The sequence below is a fragment of the Lygodium microphyllum genome, chromosome 1 (genome assembly GCF_053477565.2).
Source record: "Lygodium microphyllum isolate KBCC chromosome 1, Lygodium_microphyllum_v1.1.10, whole genome shotgun sequence".
Classification (NCBI taxonomy): Eukaryota; Viridiplantae; Streptophyta; class Polypodiopsida; order Schizaeales; family Lygodiaceae; genus Lygodium; species Lygodium microphyllum.
The window spans coordinates 152,970,153-152,992,836 of NC_141135.1; the positions used below are offsets into that span (position 1 = coordinate 152,970,153).

General features: G+C 42.0%; 1 protein-coding gene across 2 annotated transcripts in view; it reads right to left on the bottom strand.

Moving 5' to 3' along the window:
• LOC148041836 (uncharacterized) overlaps positions 1-22,684 on the bottom strand; it is a 102,797-nt gene that overhangs the window by 40,112 nt on the left and 40,001 nt on the right. The window contains exons 6-9 of one of the 2 annotated variants that reach the window (XM_087688775.1): positions 17,859-17,920; positions 6,660-6,805; positions 5,069-5,217; positions 4,137-4,232 (exon numbers count right to left, since the gene is read on the bottom strand). In XM_087688775.1, the coding sequence (XP_087544901.1) occupies positions 4,137-4,232; positions 5,069-5,217; positions 6,660-6,805; positions 17,859-17,920 (453 nt within the window). Of the gene's footprint in view, positions 1-4,136; positions 4,233-5,068; positions 5,218-6,659; positions 6,830-17,858; positions 17,921-22,684 lie in introns of both variants that reach the window. The other variant, XM_087688772.1, reaches the window with a different exon arrangement.

The window sequence follows — 22,684 nt, forward strand, 5'->3', positions numbered from 1 at the left end:
ATGTGGATAGTTTTTCATCTTTCATTGAAATGATGGGAGGGAGCCTTAATGACTCTCAAGAGAATGTAATCGTGCATGAGCAATCTATCTTAGAACACACTAGCTCAAGTAGGAAAAGGGGTCACGTGGAGATCCCTACTAGTTGTACTATTTCCCAAGTGGGATACGTCAAACATGGAGACCTTAGATCGAAGGACTGAGAAAATCTTGCATTTGCACTAAATAGGGAGATTCAAGGGAGTTATAATGTTAATCAAGTGCAAAATAGAATAAACATGCTCAAGAAACAATACAAAAAACAAAAAAAACTAGTAGGACAAACATGGTTTGTGCCTTCTTCTTGGCCATTTTTGCTTCCATGGATGCCATTTTGGATTCCACACCCAAAATGGTTGGAGTTCCAAGGGCTATAGACATTGATATAGGGAAGACACCACCTTGTGAGGATTTGGGTGATGACAACCTCGGGTTAAAGGGACAAAAGGTGAAAGATACAAACAAACAAAAGAAAGAGGGCCCAAATCTTGCTTGATCATGTGTAGTTGAAACCAACCTTTTCTCTTGAAAAGGGTGGTAATACCTTGATCTAGCACTTAATTACAACAATAAGTAAATAAACATAAATTGAAATGCACAATTTACATGAATATTCTTGGACACTAGACACTCTGTTGGCCCCAAAACTGACATCCATTTTTGTATTTCTTTAAGTTACCAACCTTTCTTCTTGGAAAGGTGGTAATTTTCTAATCAAGCACTTAATTACAACAATCATTAAATAAATATAAATTGAAATACACAATTTACCTTAATAATCTTAGATGGTAAATATCTTGTCCTCCCCAAAAATGGCACTTCTTTTGGTATTTCTTCAACTTCAATTACCAATGGATGTATTACAAGCCGAGATTCCACGATCTCCTTAGTTGATTCAAAAGCCTCTTGTTGATCCAACAATCAGCAAATAAATTGGAAAATTCGCCCTTTGATTTCCACCCGAAACTTGCTCTAGCTAGACTCCAACTTGCCAAGACGTTGCTCTAAATTTACTATCAATGACTGCGCATCTAAAATCCCTGACAATACAACAAATTGCAATTGTTGATTTCAATGTACGATGATGTCTTATCCTACTGGCACAGATTTAGAAGTGGCTACTAAATTCTAATTTCTGCAGAAATTTAGGGTTTACAGTAGAGATCCCTCTAATATCCACCAAATTTACTTAAGATATGCTCAAAATGGTCGAGAAATATTGAGATATCTTGAGAAGGGGTTGGAGAAGGTGAGAGAAAGCCAAGATAAGAGAGAAATCTGATTTTCTTCATGAGAAAACCTAAAATCTGCTTGTTGCTTGCTCTAGTCTGCATTTAATGTAGTCTCCTGCTACCAAGCACCTCCAAAATACTGACACCTGATCAGCAATATTGTTGCTAGCTCCTAGAAGGTGTCTCCCTCATAGAAACAGGGAACGCCCGTTCCGGGCCTTAGGAACGGATTAACGCGTTCCGGCATGTGTCTACCAACGAAACGCCAATGGAACGTTCCTGCCCGTTCCCAGCCCCGTTCCTGCCCGTTCCCAGCCCGTTCCGGGCCGTTCCAGCAACCGTTCCCTGTTTGGAACGGCCGTTCCCTGGAACTGCAGCAAGCGTGGACAGATGACTGGAGGCGACTGCTGTGCAATACGTAACAAGCAACAGCTGCACGCGACGGGGCGACTGCACGGCGGACACGGCGACCAGTACGTAACGGCGAAAGGCGGGCGTCACAGCGCACGACTGACGGGTCCGTTGACCCGTAGATTTTTTCAAAATTTCAATCTTTTTTTTGAAATCTCCTTCACCCATTGACGGGGTTTCACATGCGTGAGCACAAGATCTCTTATCTGTTCAAAATCGGCTCAAAAATTTGGGGCTTTTCTCGAATCTGGGGATCTTAACACATAATTGGACAATTTGACTCAGAAATTGCAAAGTCGGTGCACATCTACCCGGGAATTTTGGGGCTTTTCACATTTTAGTGAAATTCTTTCAATTTCACTGAAATTAGTGCACGCAGGACTTGGAAAATTTGGGGATTTGTCCAGATTTGGTGTGAGCAAGATGCAACGGTGATATCATGCCACTCTTCTCACTTCCACCATGCAATCTTCCAACTAACTTAATCTATGAGCTCTCTCTCTCTCTCTCTCTCTCTCTCTCTCTCTCTCTCTCTCTCTCTCTCTCTCTCTCTCTCTATATATATATATATATATATATATATATATATATATATGCCGTTCCCTCCGTTCCCGTTCCCTAACTTTAGGCGTTCCCCCCGTTCCGGGGGGTCCCGTTCCCGTTCCCGTTCCCCGTTCCTGGTAACTATGGTCTCCCTATTGTCCCTTGCCTGCTAAGGCCCCAAATGGCTGTCTTGTACAGTAAATTACTGTTCTCCAATCAGAAAATGGACCAGTAGATCCTTCTCTCTCTCTCTCTCAAGTTGTAAACTAACTAAATAGCTGAGACCCAACCCCTAAAAACGTTTTCTTAGTTTGAATGGGCATTCTTGCAAAGTGGTAGCCTTCTAAATCCATTTTTCAGCATTATCCAACCATTTAATTAATTTTCAAGATTAAATAATCTTAAAAATTAATTTTAGCCCTTCTGATCCTACCCAAAACCATGTGCATCAGAGGTGCTATACAACCTTGCACATTTGATTAATATCTTTCAAATGTTATCAATAAGATTAGAGCATCTCAAAATTTTACTTCCACGTGACAGTAGTAGCTAAGGGATTTTTTGTTAGTGTATGCCACTTTGGAGTCCCTTGCAAACAAACAAATTGTGTTCGAGAAAGAGCTAGCAATTTGGCACTTGCATGCCTCTTGTAGCGCTTAGCTCATAGACACTCCACAAGGGTGATTGCGGAAATATTTGCTTTGAGATTTAGCACTTGTTGTATAATTTCATAATAAAGCATGGAGAGATAGAACCAGCTAATTGTATAGAATCACATCCAAATGATAGAAAGTTGGTGCATGGATGCAAAGATCAAAGGGACCCTAGAACTCGATTGCAATGAGCACTATTAGGGACTTTTGTATTAAATCATTTGGAGTTATAGTGAATGATGAGGTTGTGGAGGAAAGTGGAGAAGAAGAGGAGGAGGTCAATGGTGATAGCCAAGATGATGGAGTGGATGAAGAGAGAAATATGTTATGTTATTTGAGACCTGTTTTTTTGTAATGAAGATGCATAGCAACTTAGCATGTACAACTTCCTTTGAGTTATGTTTAAGATAAAAAGAGTCAATTGCTTGTGTTGTTTGCATGCATTTTTCATTGCAAGTTGCATGTTTGCTTGTGTGTGTGTGTGTGTGTGTGAACATTTTCTTGTTTTGTGTGTTAGTTAGCATACATGTAGTGTAGATATGCCATGCTTTATTGGTAGACCTTGTGTTAGAGTCGGGGTTCGAATCCTCAAAGGTCGTAAAATATGCAGTATAGTTCGCCTAGCGATTGGGAGATGAACATGTGTCCATAATCACAAGAGGGTCTGGCAGCATTTTGATAGACATGTGCCGCTCTTTCAGTTTTGGTTACCTAAGTGGATTCCAATTTCCTAGTCACTCTACCTAATAGAACCTCATTGGTACATGTGCCTATAAATCCAACACACACTCGGCAAATTTCTTGTAGACGTGTCCATAAATCTGATAAGGTCCAAGAGGAAGGCTACCTATCAGTTATCGAATGGGGACGCTCGTGTGCTCAAGGTGTGTATGTGCCCCCCGGCCCCCATGCTCCATGCGCACCCACCATGTTCATACGGCTCTCCACTCACTATACAAGAAGGCTCCCCAGTCGGCCGCAGCCGAAAGTTCCACTTTTCCAGCTTTGCCTGAACCCTTTCCTTCTAGTGGGGCTTTCTTTCCTGTCCTTTTAAGGGCTTTCATAGCATCTAGGACTCTTGATTAATAGAAGATACTTTTTCTTACAAGAAAAGCAGAAGCCATTATGAAAATTATGAAAAGAAAAAAGTATATATTACTCTCTATGCTTGAGCCCTTACATGTTTTCTTACTGCAATACCTATAATCAAACACTTTGTTCTTGATATAAACATGGGAACATGTAGAGGAAAATGGCTTACCTGCAAGCAACAACGCAACCGATTTGCCAATGACCCTATGTCAGGTACATATTCTAAGTCGGCAGACTCTAATTCTTCCATCCATATTTTGCCAATCTAAATTACAATACATGAAGTAATGAGCATTCGCAGGTGAATAATTCTATATTATGCTATTGACCCACAAGTGTGTGTGTGTGTATGTGTGTTAATTTATACAAGACATCCTACATTAATGCATAGTATGGAAATTTAAAGGACAGTCACAGAACTGGATGCAATTGACACTAATTTGCTACAGTGACAGGTTCAGAGTTCGGCAGAGGTAATGGAGTTAACAATCTTGATGATAATCTCGGACTACTGGTCAAATAATTATACAAAAATATCTCATTACCTATGCAATGATTGTTATAGGATGAATCGTGAAAGCACCAAGTGATTATGCAGCTATTAAGCTTAATCTTTGGAAGTCAATAAGCTAAGGAATTTGAGGTATAAGAGGCCTCTGTTTGGGGAACTCAAACAGCCTGGAAACAGCCATAGAGGTTCATTGACACAGTTTGCGGCAGCTGCTAAACAATATTGTTTAAGATACAACAAGCCGGGATTTTTCAACCCTTACATGCTCACAGAATAGTACAATCAGATCTGAAGACAATGAAGGGTTCTCTTTTCAAGAATTTGTTTGTTAGAGGAATCGGTGAATCTCTACACATGCAATAGCCATCAGTGATAGAAACTTCTCAAGAATTTATGGTGACATTTGACGCTTGTTGTATGCTCCAGTAACAAGTTCTATGTGAACTTTTCTTTTGCTCAATGTTTTCATTCCTTAGGGATCCGATAAAGAAATATGGCTTAGCAAAATATCACGTAAATATGAAATATTGTATGTATACGAAAGAGACCTAAATTAAACATTAGATACTATAAACCGGCAAAGCAGTGACCTTAATGGGAATCCTTCCTGATAGCCACATGATGAGAAAGTCAAACAGCAAAACATTGTGTTCTTTGTCGATCCACAAGTCATCAAACATCAGAACACTTCCCAACACAGCCACTTTCCCAAGGTCTTTCCCACCTTGCCAAATTGCTCCTATTGATCCAGAAAAAGAGTTTTAGTCACACATTTTGTTATCATGTGAAAAGGACCCAGACAAAAAACCAAAATCCACATGCATATCTTCTGCAAGAAGCAATGAACCTAAGATTATCCTGTATATCTGATGCAGGAAAACCTGAAAAAATAAATTGTAAAAATACTAATATAACAAGCCGGTGGATTGCAAAGCTTATATGATTTTTAACTGGACCTCGGTTTCCCTTTGGTCTACAATATAACATGTCACAGAGGTTTGTTCACAATATGATTGTGCATACTTCTACAGGAAAGGCATTGTTTGAGATTCTTCATTGGGAAGCCTGCATTTCAAACTATAACTACAAAGAAGAATGAGATCTTTGATAGAGACACGTTCATTAGAAATTGTACACAAGTGAGCATGAAGGTGCTATTGAGAGTACTCAGCTGATGCCAAAGGTTGCAAAATAAGGAGGAAAAATGTATGCACTATAAAGAAGCTGAAGTTTGGTAAGGTTTTGTGCAAGAAACAAAAGGGAATTGCATCAGCTTCAAATCAAGACAGGGACGAAGAACTTTGTGCACAAAAGTGCACATATGCGCATTATGCATTATTAAAGAGAATTAAAGAGATTGCGGATCACTGCATCTGGTCACTATAAAATTTTCCTTTTCTGAAAAGGATTTAGCTGCTAACTACAGCCATGCACTACCCAAATTAGAGACACCTGGGTCTTCCTGGTTGAGTTGAGATCTGACATTACCGGGAGGCCAAGATACACTCGCCGGTCACTAGTTTACAGCAGAACAGTATCACCAACTTCTTGCACCTCTTAGATCAGGGACACGTGCCTAGCCACCTTCCACTGTCATATTAGAGGCAGACTAGACTAGTGGCTCAGGACAAGACAAGGAGGCCTTACGTGACCTGCAGCCCATCCTTTTAGAAAACTGCACAGAATGGGCTTGTCAGTCAGCATATTTGACACATCTTTGCCAGATTCTACAGCAGTTAATGTCATGGATAGGACCTCATGAGGTCCAATCATGTTACCTATTGGAATAGCTGTTAGCTAGACTCATGAGATTCAAATGTGTTACCTATTGGCATAACTGTTAGCTAGTCTACTCCTTGTCTACATTTGTTTTATGACACCTGAAATAAATCTAGTATATAGTACAGGCAGGACCAGAGCAAATTATATACGTCATATATAGCTTATAGATGCTTCTTGCATGACATCTTCAAAATTAACAGCACACATATGGCAGTCACTGCATCATCAATATAGTTCGTCCTGAAATCTTTTTCTTTTTTTATTATCCACTCCTAAATATGATTAAACTTTCTACTGGTAGCAGAAATTTAGAGGTACCATTACTTGAGCTCCATTACAAGTCCGAGACTGGTATTCCGGAATTTCGGGAGAATTTTGTTGGAGGAGGGCAATATGTACCGATTGCCTGACGTACAGGGTGTGCCATTAACCCAGATGTCAGAAGTGCTGCTGCTGGTTTTTGCAAAGTCAATGTTGCTCCATAAGGATAAACAACATTCAAGCTTTCACTTGACAATCCTGCAGCTTCTTCATCGTTTATAAAGCTGTCAATCAAAATTCCTGAACATCTGTAAAATGGACTTACAGCCAATTATAATCACATTGCACACTAACATATCCAGTCATTAGTCACTGAATAAATACACCATAACAAAAGCTAAAAAATGCAAACTAAGGTTTAGAAAAGTCTTGCTGCTTCTAAAAATTTAATTTATTCTTTATCCAACCCTCCGTACATGTCCATTATGAAATTGATAGAATTTAAGTCAACACAAACCAAAGTTCTGATACCTCTCTAGAAAAAATAAAAGCCCATTCTAAAGACTGAAACTTCCTCTCTACCATAGCGATCTGACAACTGCTACTGACATTATTGATATGGCCAATTGAGTGGTTGCCTTCAGGCTGGTTTGTTGACTCCCACTGGAGTCTAGACAATAGCTGGTATCTATACTATTTACTGAATTAATTGATCTCAGAGAGGCTAGCACCATTTACATGACAATCTAACTATGAAAATTATAAACTTCCATTGGAGCAGCCAAACACCACACAGGATCATGTGTTTATTTAGAACTTATTTACCCAACTACTACGGCAGCTATGGTGGCAATGGTACTACCAGTGCAAAGTGTTCCAGTTAAACAGTCCACTTTTGCATTGGTTGCTTAGGTCAATGGATAGGGTTGTATTTTTTAGCAAGAGCGGCAAGTACAGCAAGCAGTTCAGCCACCATTTGTGCATCAATGTTATTTTGGAGGAGATTCTGTATTCCAGGTTATGGCAGCCAACATTACAAGCTAGCCAAGTTCCAAGTAGTGTTGACCAGACATTCTTGCAAGGGAATGTGCTTGTAGGTATGCAAACCAATCCACCTAACCTTCGGAATCACCAGAAAAATTTGCTGGATAGGGAAATGATCTGGACGCTGCCTTTTGTTTCGCTGCGAGATGGAATTAGTTCACTTCATACATAAGATAACTTACATGGGAATGTGGGCACTCAGCCAGACTTTAAGGTTGGGATGCAGCCCATCAACAAAGCATGTTTGGACCAGTATCTGGCAATGTAAATTCAGCACCAATCGTTGGGAATATTGGTCAACTAGTTTCAGTAGTGCAAGTCAGCCTAGATTCTTACACCCACTTGTCCATGATAACCTTACTCCGAAGGAAAAAGCAAAAAGACTACAAGGATGGACAACAGTCAGTAAAGCTTGAAAATCTTCAATGGTATAGAAGACAAAATGAAACCTTTGGCTTTGATCCAGCAGTTTGAGATAGCTAATTCAGGTGGAAACTACACTGAGTGGTCCAAAGTGTGCTTATCAAAGGGAGTGTGCAACAATGGTGGACAAATTGCATAGCTTATCGAAGTGGAAACTATATGAAGTGGTCCAATTATCAAAGGTAATTGCAACAATGGTGGACAAATCATTTTTGAAGGAAAAGCACCAAAAGATTGGGTATTGTTCAAGCAGGTGTTTTGCACCAGGTGGCTTACTAACAGTGAAGACTGCCTACAATCGAGGGCAGCCAATTACCAAGATTTGGATGTATACAACAAAGAATTTCGGGCGGCTTTGTTGTCTGTTAGTTCTTACAGAGGGGTCACAATGGAAGAACAAAAAGGAAAGTATTGTTGCGGCCTGCTCAAGCTTGAAGCAAGTACATGACTATTTTGCAAAGACCAAAGTGCATAGCATACTTCACATCATTGAGAATGCTACTGTGGCTGATAAATTGCTGTGTGGAAAAGTTGTTGGCCACAAGACCAGCAAACTAGAGAATGATAAGAAACCTTTCAAGAGTGGTAATCGTGTAAAGGATTCTAAGTTTGTTAGCAAATAGGCAGCAAGGACAAATGATAAGATACAAGAGCAGCCTAACGCTTTTAAGGCTGCCAACAAATGTTACATTTGTGAAGAGGAGGGTACCATGGCATGTAACTGTCCTAATAAAAGATTACAGGTAAATGGTAAAGAAAGAAATAAAGAAAATATATTAACATCTACTAAGGACCAAATTGGCCTATGAGACATATCCATGTACAAGAGAATATCCTCATGGTAGCAGGAGAGTGAAAAGTGAAAATTTCTATCTAATGTGCAATGAGCGTGTGCATCATCATCTAGGTGAGCCATCAGTGTATACAAGTATATCCAGAGGTACAACAATGCCATGCAGATGTAACTCCATCCAGTGAGGATGGAGGGATATAAGATGTGATAGTTGGAATGCTTTGACTCTCTAGATCTCGAGTATATAGCAGCCCAAATATCTTTGATCTAGTGTGCTCATCATCAACTGCATGGTTAGCTGCCCCTGGAACAATGTGTGATATCCCTCTTGTGTCTGGGCAAATGCACTATATTTGCATAAGAAATGCTCCTCTATCTCTACCTCCTCATATCACAATCTGCATATCCTCTCCTCCCTAGGGACTCGTGAGGCTCTACCTATCTGTATCTCCAGCTGGTGTGATAAAACTCTGAGCTGGCCTATAGCAATTCACATTTGTGGGATGTAACAATCCATGTACAAGAGTCTGATGATGAATTCATCCTCGGTGAGGCTCATAAAACGATCTTATATAATACTGCATCTTCCTGGGTAGAGAGGTCGGGGGTACCACCAAGGTTCTGTATGTATGTCTCTGATATAGGTCCCGCTTCCTCTCTCTGTGGGAACTGGACAAGAGGTGAGTTTGGATCATATTAGAAGAGGGGGAGGCTCGTCATTTTGATATCATATTTTGCAAGAGCCACTCCACCTCAAAGTACCATGAGCTCTCACACCTCTCAAGGGCCATTTGTTGGGAAGCCACCAGTGCTGTCCATGGTAAAGTGTCAGGTGTCATGCTTTGCACTCTCAGTATAAAAGTGATGATCTCAAAGGGGGCCTCTACCTCCATGAGTGGCACAGCAAGCTCTACTCTAAGAATCTCATGTAGCACTGAGGGTTTTCTGCATATCATTTGTCAAAGCAAAATAATCTAGGGCCTCTCTATTTGTGTCCAGACTGATTGATGTGGCTGGGCTTGGGGCCTAGACTGCTCTTAAGTATATAAGAGCTAGAGTAACCAGGGTATCAAATAGCCACGGCCTGGTATATGGCTCCTATAGGTATGTCTGGTGACACTCTCTCTCCAGAAGTGCCAATGATGCATATCTTTTAGCGAGTCAGTCTCGTGCCACTTGCGCCATGGAAAAAGTGACCTGAGATAAGCAACAAGTTAAGAAGAAGAAACCAATTGTTGGTTTGATTCTAGATATAGTCAGTGAGAATGCCAATTGAGATACTAAATAGTTGAAGGGCCTAGGGCAAAGTGAGATATCAGATGGCTTGATCTTTTTTGACCTAGAGGCACAAGTGAACTTTTTATCTCCAGAGTTGGCAAGTCGATTGACATCCATCCAGAGATGTCAATGATGCATATCCTCTAGTGAGTCAGTCTCATGCCACTTGTGCCATGGAAAGGCAACCTGAGATAAAGCAACAAGGTAAGCAGCAGAACCCTGTTGTTGGTTTGGTTCCAGATATGGTCAGTGAGAAGGCCAATTCAGATGCTACATTGTTGAAGGGCCTAGGGCAAAGTGAGAGATCAGATGGCTTGATCTTCTTTGACCCAGATGCACAAGTAACTTTGTATCTCCAGAGTTGGCAAGCCAATTGACGTCCATCTAGAGATGTGGCCTATGAGTGAGGTAGGGTTGGCTCATTGTGGAGATGCTGAACCTATTATGTAGCAATGCATAGATGATCACAAGTGTGAAAGAGATGTTAAGCTAAAAAAGGTCCACTACACATTAAACCTTCATTAGCTCATTAACCAGCCCCAAAACTCAAATTTGCTAACTGCCTTTCAGTATCCCATAAGCAAGCTCCTCTATCTTTTGTGGATTCCTCATCTATAAAGAGAGTATGTGCTAGCTCACTTGCATTGCTTGCATCCCAATCTATCCCCAATTCATCATCACATAGCTACCAACTCCTCTTGTTGCTACCACTCATTCCTTATCATCTCTAGCTATTGCCGCAGACATCCTTCAACTGCCCTCCTATCTCTACTGGTTTGCATTTGTCCCTAGTGAGTTGTCACCAGTTTCCAGCTCCTATAGTGGCCATCCTCAATCATCACCTTCCATTCTAGAGGTGTCACTGGCTGCATTTTGCCCCAGCTGCTAGTGCCATCACTCCAGCTCTCTATTCGATACCTGTAGCCCCAAGTGTTCCCAGCTACTGCCCTAATTATTATGACCAAACCAAACCTCATGGGGGGCACTGCCCACTCTAATTGCCACCCACAAAGGGGATGCCTATTGGTGAGAACCTAGCTTCCCACAACTCACCAAGCAGCACTGGCTCTCAAACAGGGGGTTCCAACGAGTCCTGTGGGATCGCTACCTCAATCTCCCTCCTTCTGATCTCAACTCCTCACTGGCAGCCATACACCTTTTGTATAATCGCCCAATTAGCCAGCCTATAGACCTCTCTCTATACTCTAACAGTGCAGGCAGGGCTGGCCTCCTAGCCAGCCCACTAAATGTGAGGGCACTCACTAATTTGGATCCTGTCACAATCACAAACTTGAAACCACTACTAGCAGTCTATCTCCTCCTAACATACTAGAGGCCTCTATATTAGGGCCTTGCGCAAGCCCTACCATATCCATAGAAAATTGTGCAAGGAGGAGGATCTAGGTGGGGTGATCTAAGCTGATGTGAAGATCCATCTCAAGGATGGCCTCCACTCCACGCCAAGCCATGTAGGCCTTGAAGGCCCTCTTACAAAAGGACCTTCCATGTCTGCCCACCTGGTGTGAGCCCACGGAACCACCAGCTTGTCTAGGAGGGCCAAAATCTAATACTCTAGGTCGATAATCCCCAACCCCCCTTCTAAGCAATGTTGGATGCTAGTTGCCCGTGCCATCTTGGCCTAGGAATCCCTACACCGATCTGAACCAGCCCAAAGAAAACTCCGCACAAGGCAACAAAGCTGAGCTGCACATGACCAGGAGAAACACCAACCTGATGCAATGTGCCAAGCTGTCACTAATAGGACCTGGTTGACCACTATGGCCTTGCTTGCCAAGGAGAGGCGGGTTGTACTCAAATAGATCAGCTTACTTCTGATGGAATCAAGTATTGGGAGAAATGGAAGCCAAGATAATGGATGATCTGTCCCCTATTCGCCCATCTAAAGCCCAAGGGGATGCCCCACTTGGTACTAGGTCTGGGGTAATGTTAAGTCCCACCTGGAAGCCAAGATAACGGATGGTTTGTCCACTGCTCACCCATCTGAAACCCAAGTGCTCACCCATTTGAAACTCACCCCCACTCCATGCTAGAGTCTGGATCTATGAGAAAACCAATTGACTTTTGCCAATCGATTTTCATACCTGCAACTATGTAGAATACCTCAAATGCAAGTCTCACCTGCTCCAACATCACCTCATCATCCTCTACATAGAAGGTCGTGTCATCTGCATACTCAAAATGCACCAACTTTATATTGTCTCTTATTGGGAGTCTTAAGGCATTGCAAGCCACTCACTCTTGAGCCGAGAAAGTAGGGCATCACCTCTATGAAGAATAAGAAGAGGTACAACCTATTCTTCATCATTTCCATTCTTGCATTTGCTGGTTTTTGTGAGAGTGTGCAATAGGAGGAGGAGAGTGAACATGGAGAGAAAAAGGAGACAAAGAGAGAACGCAAGAGAGAGAAGGAATAATGTGCATCATTTCCATGCTTGCATTTGTTGATTTCTGTGAGAGTGCACAACGGAAGAAGGAGAGCAAACATGGAGAGAAGGAGGCAAAGAGAGAATGCGAGAGAGAGAAGAAATAATGTGACTGCAGTGGCTGAAGGTACAAGGCTGCAATAGTCAGCCCTAATACATATCTCTATGCACTAGTGTGGGCACCAGACGGTAGTAGAGGGATGAGAAAATGAGGGCTGGTTGATCACGAAGGATCAATTATGGATCATGGATAATGAAAGTGGGAGGGCAAGCCACCTAAATATAGGTGAAAAAGAAGGAAAACCTTAAATGTGGTCAAACCCCTTTAAAAAATAGCCAAAAGTGCACAAAAAGAAATGCACTAGTATGCCCTCCATGTAAAGTGTCTAAAACACATAAAATGACAGAAAAAGACAATGTTATAGCTCCTAATGTCCTCATCTGACTTAGACAAAGGCTCACAGGCAGGAGATGACCACACAAGGCACACATGATTGCTAACACCCCCTCTTAGATTCTCGATGTGGTGGAAGGCCAAAGGAGATGTGGATCCAAGGGTAGCAAGAAGAGTGCCAAAGCCGATGTAGTTAGTCAATGAAGAAAGCCAACCAAGGAGACTCTTCATATAAACAGCCGATCAAACAAAAGGCCACCAAAGGGCAATGGAAATGGAGAGGCCTCGAACAAATCAAGCTAGAAAACTCCAGTTGGGATGGGTGAGCCAAGCCCCTAACCCAACTATGAGATGATAGTGAGGAACTATCGAAGGCACCATAAACTGCTTAGAAACACTAGGGATCAAGGGCCAAGTGGCAAGGAATGGTGGCTCAATGATGACAAAAAGGGGTATCTGCATTAAAAAAAGGCCTAAAGTAGATTGGAAACCTTGAAGCAACCCTTCACGATCTTGGGAAGGCCCCTCTAAAACACAAAGGGCTAGGAAATCCATAGCCGCATCACCAATATTATCCCCCCTTGAAAGGAATGGGAGGTATGAGGGAACCACTAGAGGAGATGGTGGGGTATGGAATGGAACTTGTGGAATAGATGATGCATAATTAGGAATAGATGCGGCTATAGAAAGATGCCTTGGAGGGCCCTACACAAAGGGGAATGGAGCATAGATAGCCCCCTCTCTTACCAACCTATCACAAAAGTGGCTCTTGTAGAAGAATCCTCAACAAAGATAGCTAGCTTGATGAAGATAACACAGGTCCCGCTTCTATAAAGGCCGTGAATTGAGAGGAGAGAAAGGCCCAAGTCAAGAACATGTAGGGCCTCAGAAACGAAGCTCGATGAATGGTCAAATAATAGAGGCAAGGTGCCAACACTACTAATAGGCACCAAAGAAATGTCTCCAACAGTGATGATACCCTTTGACAAACAGAGAACTTGTAACAAATCACCTCGGGGAATCATAGGACTCAACACACCATTGTCAAAGAGCCAAGGTTGCTTGGAAGTCAAGACAATCGAAGAAGGCTCTTGCACCTGATAAATGTGTAGAAAGATTGACTCAATGGAAATAGCATGTGATAAGTAGAGGGAGATGAAGGCTTTGATGTAGATGCACCCTTCGCTCCTAAACGAAGGTGAGTGTATATCCTCCAGTACTTCTCCTTGGGGTGTGAGGTCTTCCCACAATGAGGACACATGGAATATCCTCTACGCCTTCCCACAAAAGCTATAACAGAGTCAAAAGATGACTCCAACTTCTTTGTCTTCTCTTTCTTTTGCTTGGCTTGTCCTATACCTGTAGAGATAAAACCACATAAGCATGGCCATGTATACGGGCTCCGCAAGAATTTGGCTCAGTGTGACACGCATCCTGCTCAAGCACCAATGGAACTAGCTCCTCCCAAGTGAGAGTCATCCAGCTACGAGAAGTGAGAAGATTGGTGTAGAACACATCATATGTCATTGATGGAAGATGTGAGAGAAGTGTCATGGCTAGGTTCTCTAAAGAAATGTCTGTACCAAGGAATGAAAGTTCATACCAAATCTCCTCCATCTTGTGGATGTGATCCCTTATCATAGGGGAATCTACGACAAAAAGTTGTCGGAGCTTCAACTCAAGAGAAAATCAATGCCCAAATGTTTGGATTTGGAATAGAGATGCCAATTTCCTCCGAATCTTTACAAGGGTGTCGATATGTCTAACATACACGAGCACAGAATCTATACAACTCAAAAGGAGAAAAGAGTTGGCTCTAGCATTCAACTAATCCCATAAAGCTGCCAAATCTGTAGTCACACCATCATGAGGATCCATGGTAGGTCGGGATAGTTGGAACAAAATCCCAAAGGTCATAATCCTTGAGGAGGCACTCCATGCGGCACGACCTGGAGTGCGGCATGACCATAGAGAGTAGTTCCTCGCATCTAGCTTGTCGGATGCCGAGAGAGGGGCTAGGACTAGCACCTACTCAAGAGATACCATCAATGCCGATTGGAGACTAGAAGCCCTAAAAGAATATGACGGGAAAGAGTAATAAGATGCGGTCGGTCTAAATGATCCTAAACCATACGATACCCCATAGCATATATGCCAACCATATTTGTCCTTCAAGAAATACCTACAAGAAAGTAAAGAAGATGCTACCACTGGAAAGTCCTCCACCTGTATGAAGTCTTATCAGAGAGCAAGGTAGAGGGGGAAGTATCCGAGGTGTGAGAGATGACTTGATGCAGCTTGAAGGGGCAGATCTACAAAATGCAGATGGCTGCAATAAGTACAGTCCAAACAAGTCAGAAATCTGTTGCCCAGCCAGAAAAGAGGCCAGCTAGCAAAAAGAAAGTTCATCCAGCAGAAAACATAGCAACAAACGTAAATCTGTCTGCCTAATAGAGGCCGCCCAGCCTATAAAGGTGCCGCCTAGCAAAGAGGAAACGGCCCAAATGCAAAACACAGATTGGAATAGAGCTTATCCGCAAGGGCCAGTAGAACCCTTCTGCACATGAGACACAGCAAATAGGAGGGTCTGATCACTTGCTTAACAGGTTGCCTAGCCTATAGAGGACGGCCCAGCAAGGTAGAGACTGCCCAATCTCAGGAAGAAGAGCCCGGCTGCAAAAACACAGGCAGGTATGGACCTGAGTTTGAAACAAAGATCTGCTGGAATAAACACAGACAAGGACTAAATAGCAGCCAGATCTGTAGAGGTTTCCCAAGCGCAGCAGCTAGGAGCAAAACCTGCACAAAACGCAGATCTGCTGACCACCAATCAGGTGAGAAACAGGCTGCCCAGCACTGAGAAGAAGCACCTTGTGTAGATGAAGACCCAAATCACAGCAGACAGACATTACCCAACACTTGACTCCACACGCAAAGGTAGAGGACTGATCGCCTTGCTCAGCTGAGCATTGAACACAGGAAATCTCCACCTGTAAATGGCACCTACTGGCTGGAATGGTGGACAGATCGCTCCTCTTCATAGACTCGGGCTGCCATGTGTGGCTCTAATACCATGTGAGAGTGTGCAATGGAAAAGAAGAATGTGAATATGGAGAGAAGGAGACAAAGAGAGAATGCAAGAGAGAGAAGGAACAATGTGACTGCAATAGCTGAAGGTACAAGGTTGCAATAGTCAGCCCCAACATGTAGCTCTACAAGTCAGTGTGGGCGCCAAACGGTAGTTGGGGGATGAGAAAATGAGGAGGGTTAGCTGATCACGAAGGATCAATGATAGATCGTGGATAATGAAAGTGGGAGGGTAGGCTGCCTATATATAGGCGAAAAAGAGGGAAAAGCCTAAACGTGGTCAAACCGCTTTAAAAAATAGTCAAAAGTGCACAAAAAGAAATGCACTAATGTGTGATAGAAAAAGACAATATCAGAGCTCCTAATGTCCTCATTTGACTCAGACAGAGGTTCACACACAGGAAATGACCATGCAAGGCACACATGACTGCTAACAGTCTTCATCGTTAAAATGTGTTTCCAGTTCACATTGCCACCCTAGCTCCTAGGCGATAGTTCATAGTCATCGGCCACTTTATGGAGGCTTCATTTGCAGCAGATTTAAGCCCTCTATAGCAATTTACACCCTCTTTAGCAGCCCTACATCATATTCCTGAGTTTTTGTGTTTTCTTTACTCCTAAAGGGCTGCCCAATGGTTACCTTGACATCAGGCATCATCCTAGAGAGAATTCAGCATATTCTTCACATTTGCCAACTCCAAGGACTGCATTTAGCTCCTCTACTACTGTCCTTCATCTTCCACTACCTACTCTGACATTCCATTACCTTAAGGATTGCGCTTCACTCCCTCCATAGAGCAGCTCTTTTCCTTGTCATCGACACCTCTGCCTGAAGGACTGCATTTCACTCCCTTCACAATGCAAATCTCTTCTAGGTGTTGCCACTTGATCATCCAGGATATTGCAATTATCTTCAAGTTCTACTCCATGGAAACTAGCTATATCTTACTGAAATGAGAAAACTCAAGGCGTTGAAGGTTTGCTTCAGCTGTGGCAAGAGGATTTGTGGGTGCGATACTTCAAAGTCTCTGGGGATGCCCTCCCACACTAGGGGTTCCATGAGGACTCAAAGCTTGGAAAATTGTTTTCCCAACCCTCTTCCAAGATCATCCTTCATTGATTGTGGAGATTTAGGTACAGCCTATTGTCTCAAACATGCCTAGTCACTAACCCCACATGCCAAGTGGTAGGGTCCAAGCCTTATGCTTCATGGGGACTTAACAGCTCTGATCTAGCCAGAGGTCGTGAAGCCTCCACTCTGGCTGCTACATATCAGAAACCCAGAACCCAATAACAGTTATGTGAATTAATGAGGCCATCCGAGGTCCTGCAAAATACATCCGTTGCTGCTGTCTAATCTTTCTACCCGCTCTAGCACCACTCTCAAGAACCTGTATATGAGATGAAGATACAAAGCTGCAACCGCTCTAATCCAATGCTCTAGGAATTCATAAGTAGCAATTGCATTAAGCAATCAGGAACCAAAACTCCAGCATTGGAAAAATATCTCAGCGTATAAATCAGTCCCCTTGGTGGTTCATGGTCCCTCAATATTCTTCTTAATTGTCAAGAAAACAATCAATAACTGAGATTAATGAGATCATAAATGAATCAATTGGTCAAAAATTTGCAATAGGTGTGAGCAAAAGAAACCAGGAAGCAAGCAATAATGCTGAGCTTAATGAGCATTCCAGAAAGGCATTGCTGAAATGCATTAAGCATGGCCAAAGGATTAATGCAAACATCTCCTTGGACATCAAAGCAGCAACACGTTCAAAAAGAACTCAAAATATAAAATTCTACTTCAAAAATAAAACACATCCTTTGTTACAAGTTGACACATACAAAACAAAGCTTAGAGCTATATTTCCAACCTAGGTGGCCTTGGAGAATCCATAATTGAGGCATCCATGGCTTGCAGCTTGCTCCTGGCAAACTGGAAGACACTTAGGTGAAGTTAGATGACTGTCAGAATTAGCTAGTAAACATAGAATAAAGTAGCATCACATTTGGTTTCTATGACAATAAACAGAAAGTGTTGAATGGAGAAATGCCAAACATGTCAAAACTTGGCCTTACTGTGCTTCTAAAATCCCCCCCCCCCCAATTACCTCCTAAAGAGTTCATAAGTGTCATTCTCCACCCTCTCTGCAGTGGTTGCTGCTGTCTCCCCTAGTTCTAGTGAAAAGGAGCCCTTTGCTTTCCATTCTATGCAAAACTATTTTTATAGTTCACACACACAGTATCTCCCATGTCTAGTCACTAACAGGTGAAGCATCACAATTTAGTTGAAAATCTCTCCTCTTGATGAGAATAATATATTCAATGTGAGCAGTGTCTTGGGGACTGTGATACCTCAGTTATTGACACCTTCTTAGGAGAGAGCTTTGTTGCACATTATATTCAGTTTGTAATATTGATATTTTGCTTGCCCAAGAACTTCACACTTGATGAAAGCCACAAAATGTGCAATTTAAAAATTTATCAGCTGAAACCACATTTCTTGTCGTTTTGCTGTGGGCCTGTATGGTGTTCATGCTACTGCCTGTAATTCAATGGCCTTATTCGGCTATTGGTTTGGGTGGAACATTTGGAACCCTTTGCACACATTGATGGCATTATTGTGCATGGCCATTTCACAATTTATAACAAGCTTCCCTTATTGGTGCGCTGGAGGAGATTTGAACACAGTGGAATCTCCTCAAGTTAGGACAGGGTATCTGCATTAGTGGGGAGGAGCTTCATGCCTGGAAGGAACTTTTTCTTCAGCTTCATGTTTAGAAACCTTGGTATCTTCCTAAATTTGGACATACTTCAGATAGTCTCACTTATCTCAATTTAATGAATTGCAATGGGCTATTGTTACAGGATGAATCCACGAACATGAACTAAACTGAAATAGAGACCAAGGGACCCAAAAGGCCTGTGTAAACATTAGACTAGTTGCAAATGATTACCGAATGAGATGTTTTATTAATCAATGTAAGAGCAGACAAGCTCCAAGCATAGTATTAGACAATCCCTTCAGCATTTGCATCTCTCGCCTCTTCAAGCTTCAACACCAAAACAGCAAAGGGCAGAGATGTGGACTGCAAAATGACAACCACCATACAATGACCCAAAAGTGTCCATATCCTCACTAGTCTTGATATGAGGTAGTTGCTGGTCATCTCTTGGAAGAACCACAATGCCATAATTATAGCTGAGTTGATGTAAGGTCTTATACTTGAATTCCATTCCCAATTCCAACACTTTTGACCTTTCATTTGAGCATTGGGCTCGACCAACCACTATGCAGCTTGTGATCATACCCATCAATAAATCTTGACCATGAAACTCTAGGAATTCAAGATAACTAAGAAGGACGATTTGACAATCAAGTTGGCCAAATATTGGCATTTACTTTCCAAATTTTCCATCGCTAGCTCTCCAAACTCAAAAAATAACCGAGTCATTCAGTTCTTAATCAAGCTACCCCAAACTATTTATCCTTTACGCAACAACTATGTCATAGTCTCAATTACCTATCTTCTTTTCTTTTAGACTAAAAGAAAACTCTACTAATGATACCTTGGTGAAAAATCCCCCACTACAAGGAAGGCCCTATAAAGAGAAACAGAGTGCATCATAAGTACGATGGTTGCAAGAACAACCAATCTAGTGGGCTATAGTGCCACACCATATGAGGGGCTAGGTGAAAGAAGGCACCGGAATCTTATGTTCATATGAAAGCATCTGAAACCAGCCTTCCTTCTCGGATAGGGTGGTAAATAACCTAATTAAGCATTAATTACAAGAAGCATAAAATTCACATAAATTGAAAATGCACACTTTACCACTTTAATCTTGGACATTGTACACCCTGTCGACCCTAGAATTGGCACCCCTTGCGGTATTTCTTTATCATATATTGCAAATGGAAGGAGTACAACTAAGATCCTATGATCTCCTCCGCTAATCTAAGCGCCTCTTGCTATCAAAACTGACCAACAAGCCTCCAAACCAATTTCTCCTTGGTGTGCTTGGGGATTGGCCTTCACCATGCTTCTTGAAAGACAAATTCAGCCCCAAATTTGGTATTGGCTGGCTGGCCTCTTGAATCTCTTTGAAATTTCTCAATTTCAGTTGCTACAGTTATTAACCCTTGGACTATCATTAATTAATTAATTAATGCCTAGTCTCTAATGTCACCATTGACGTTAATGGCCAATAAATTGGTCTAGGCTAAAATCTTACACTCGGTACCACTAAAACATGTCAAACATAACTTATTACAACTTTTGCCTTTGGCACCCACTATATCCTCGGGGTCCTTGGCTTGTTACCATAAAATAACTGCCATGTGCATCACATATGCTAAACAACCTTGCATATTTTATCAATAACTTAATCAAATGTTATCGGAAAGATTAAAGCATCTCAAAATTTCATGTCCCTGTGACAACATCTCTCCTCCTCTCAAAAATACCATGTAGCCTTCCTCATCTCTCGTGAAGAGTATGGATGATCTTTGTCCAAATCCTAGAAAGATTCTTTGCAAGGGAAACATTCTGAGGGTCAATAGCATGGCTCCTTGTGGCATTCCAAATGAAACACACAATGAGACTAATAGTCAACTTACATCTATGACAATATCTCTGGAGTCTATTGTGCTTGTGAGTAATTTGGAGTGGGGATCTTGCTCAAATGCTGGCCAATGATGAGAAAAGAGTGGATATCTTGAAAATCCCCATATCCACATGTTGGGCCTCTATTTTTAAACCAAGGCACTACCCAAGTCACAATCATAGTCTACACTATGCCACGAAAGAACATTCTAAGGACTCTCTTCCACACCTTCTTATTTTGCATCAATCCTATAGACAGTGCCTTTGAGTGACCTCTAGCTCTCCTCATTCTTCACATGCCACTAGGGTCCTACCATAACAAAGACATTTGCCAACAACTACCAAACTCCTATAAGCTACCATACATAGGAAGAGAGAAATAGTGCTAGGCCTCAAGTTATCATCCAGACTCCAAAATTTTAACAAGAAGGGATCTAAGATACCTTGTCTATGTAGTTGAGAAGTGATTATTCGCTCTACTCCAATCCAAAATCATTGTCCCCAACCTGGTGGTGTAGCTAAAGAAAGGTAGATCACATGGCCTGTCAAGTCTCTCCAAACCCACTCTCTTGAATCCTTGTATAATCTCTATAGGGGCCTCCTTTGATAAGCCGAGTGTCTCCATCCATCAACCAAGCAAGCGACTAGGTTTGGGTCAATGTACCATCTCCTCTCATAGTGTGCCACTAATTTGATCCTTTGACTTGAGTAGCTCGTGGCTTGTGAACTCCAACCGATCCAAGTCCTCTCTCTAAAGGTGTCCTCATCCTCCATTACAAAAGTGAAGATCCTATCTCTACTAGTTGCAATAACCCCAAAAAGGATGTCCTCTCTAGAGAAGAGACCTATCCAAGTCTAAGCTAAAACCCAAACTTGTGCATCCAACTCATTGAGATTTTATCATGGTACAAGTGCTCCAGAATCCTCACACTAGAGTGGAGTCCTCTAACTCTCTCAAAAAGAACTAGCTGAACTAGTGAGTGATCCAAGAGAGTGGTGCTAGGAATGATGCCAACTAGGCCACCTCTATCACATGTTCAATCATAAACAAAAAATTATCAATCCCAAGGAAGACCCTACCTCCAGTTGCTCTATCTCTCCTAGAGAAACTGAAGCAAATCTGTGAATCTACCAAACTTTGCTATAAGCCAAGGGATCTTATCCGATGTTCTAAAACACGAACTCCTTCCATGTAGCCTACTCTCCTTCTCTAATGATCTTTGTGCATTTTCCTCTCCTATCATCCAAGGCCTCTACCATATTGAAATCTTTGCCTACTATCCAATGATGGACTTGGGGTAGGGATTAACAAGAGGATAGTCTAAATTTGTCTCCTTTTATGCTGGCCATTTGAGACATAAATGGCCAACCAACCAATAAGTGTATTATCCACTCTCACAAAGTGACTCTCCATGGAACTAGGATACCCCAATCCTGCATTGGTTAAATCTTCCACTCTCCAACACATATACAAATTCCTACCTAAAACTCCATGGCTCCAACGACTACTATATAGAAAGTGTAACTCAAACCTGGTAGAAGCTTCTTGCAACATCAAGATATCTTGTGTGCTGAGACTCAACTATCTCTATCAATAGCATTGCCTCCTTTGCCTAGCAATGTGTCATCTAGGAATGGGGCCGAGGAGCCAAGGAATTGGTGATGACAATGTGGCTCAAGATGAGTGCATTCTTCTGGAGGATGAAGAGTGGTAGCACATATGGAAGAAGTGAAGAGGGAGTGAAGCATAGTCCTCCGAGAAGTGGGATGTTGAAGAAGACATGGATAGATGTATGCAACAATGAAGGTAGTGAGTGTGAAAATATGCTAAGGTTTGCATTGAGGAAACACAAAATGTATGACCACAACTTAAATACAAAGACTGAGACAATGATGTACAAAACTCAAACCCCAAATGCAAAACGCAAAACACAAAAAACAAATAGAGAAGAAAGAGAACTCTGAAGTGAATAAATCAATGCTATAAATGAATGAATGAATGAATGTGCAGAATGCTCAAGGGCAAAGCTGCCCAACAGCCGATGGATCTTGTGGAAGCGAGCTGAGGGAGGTGCCGATGTGTGTTGTCCCTC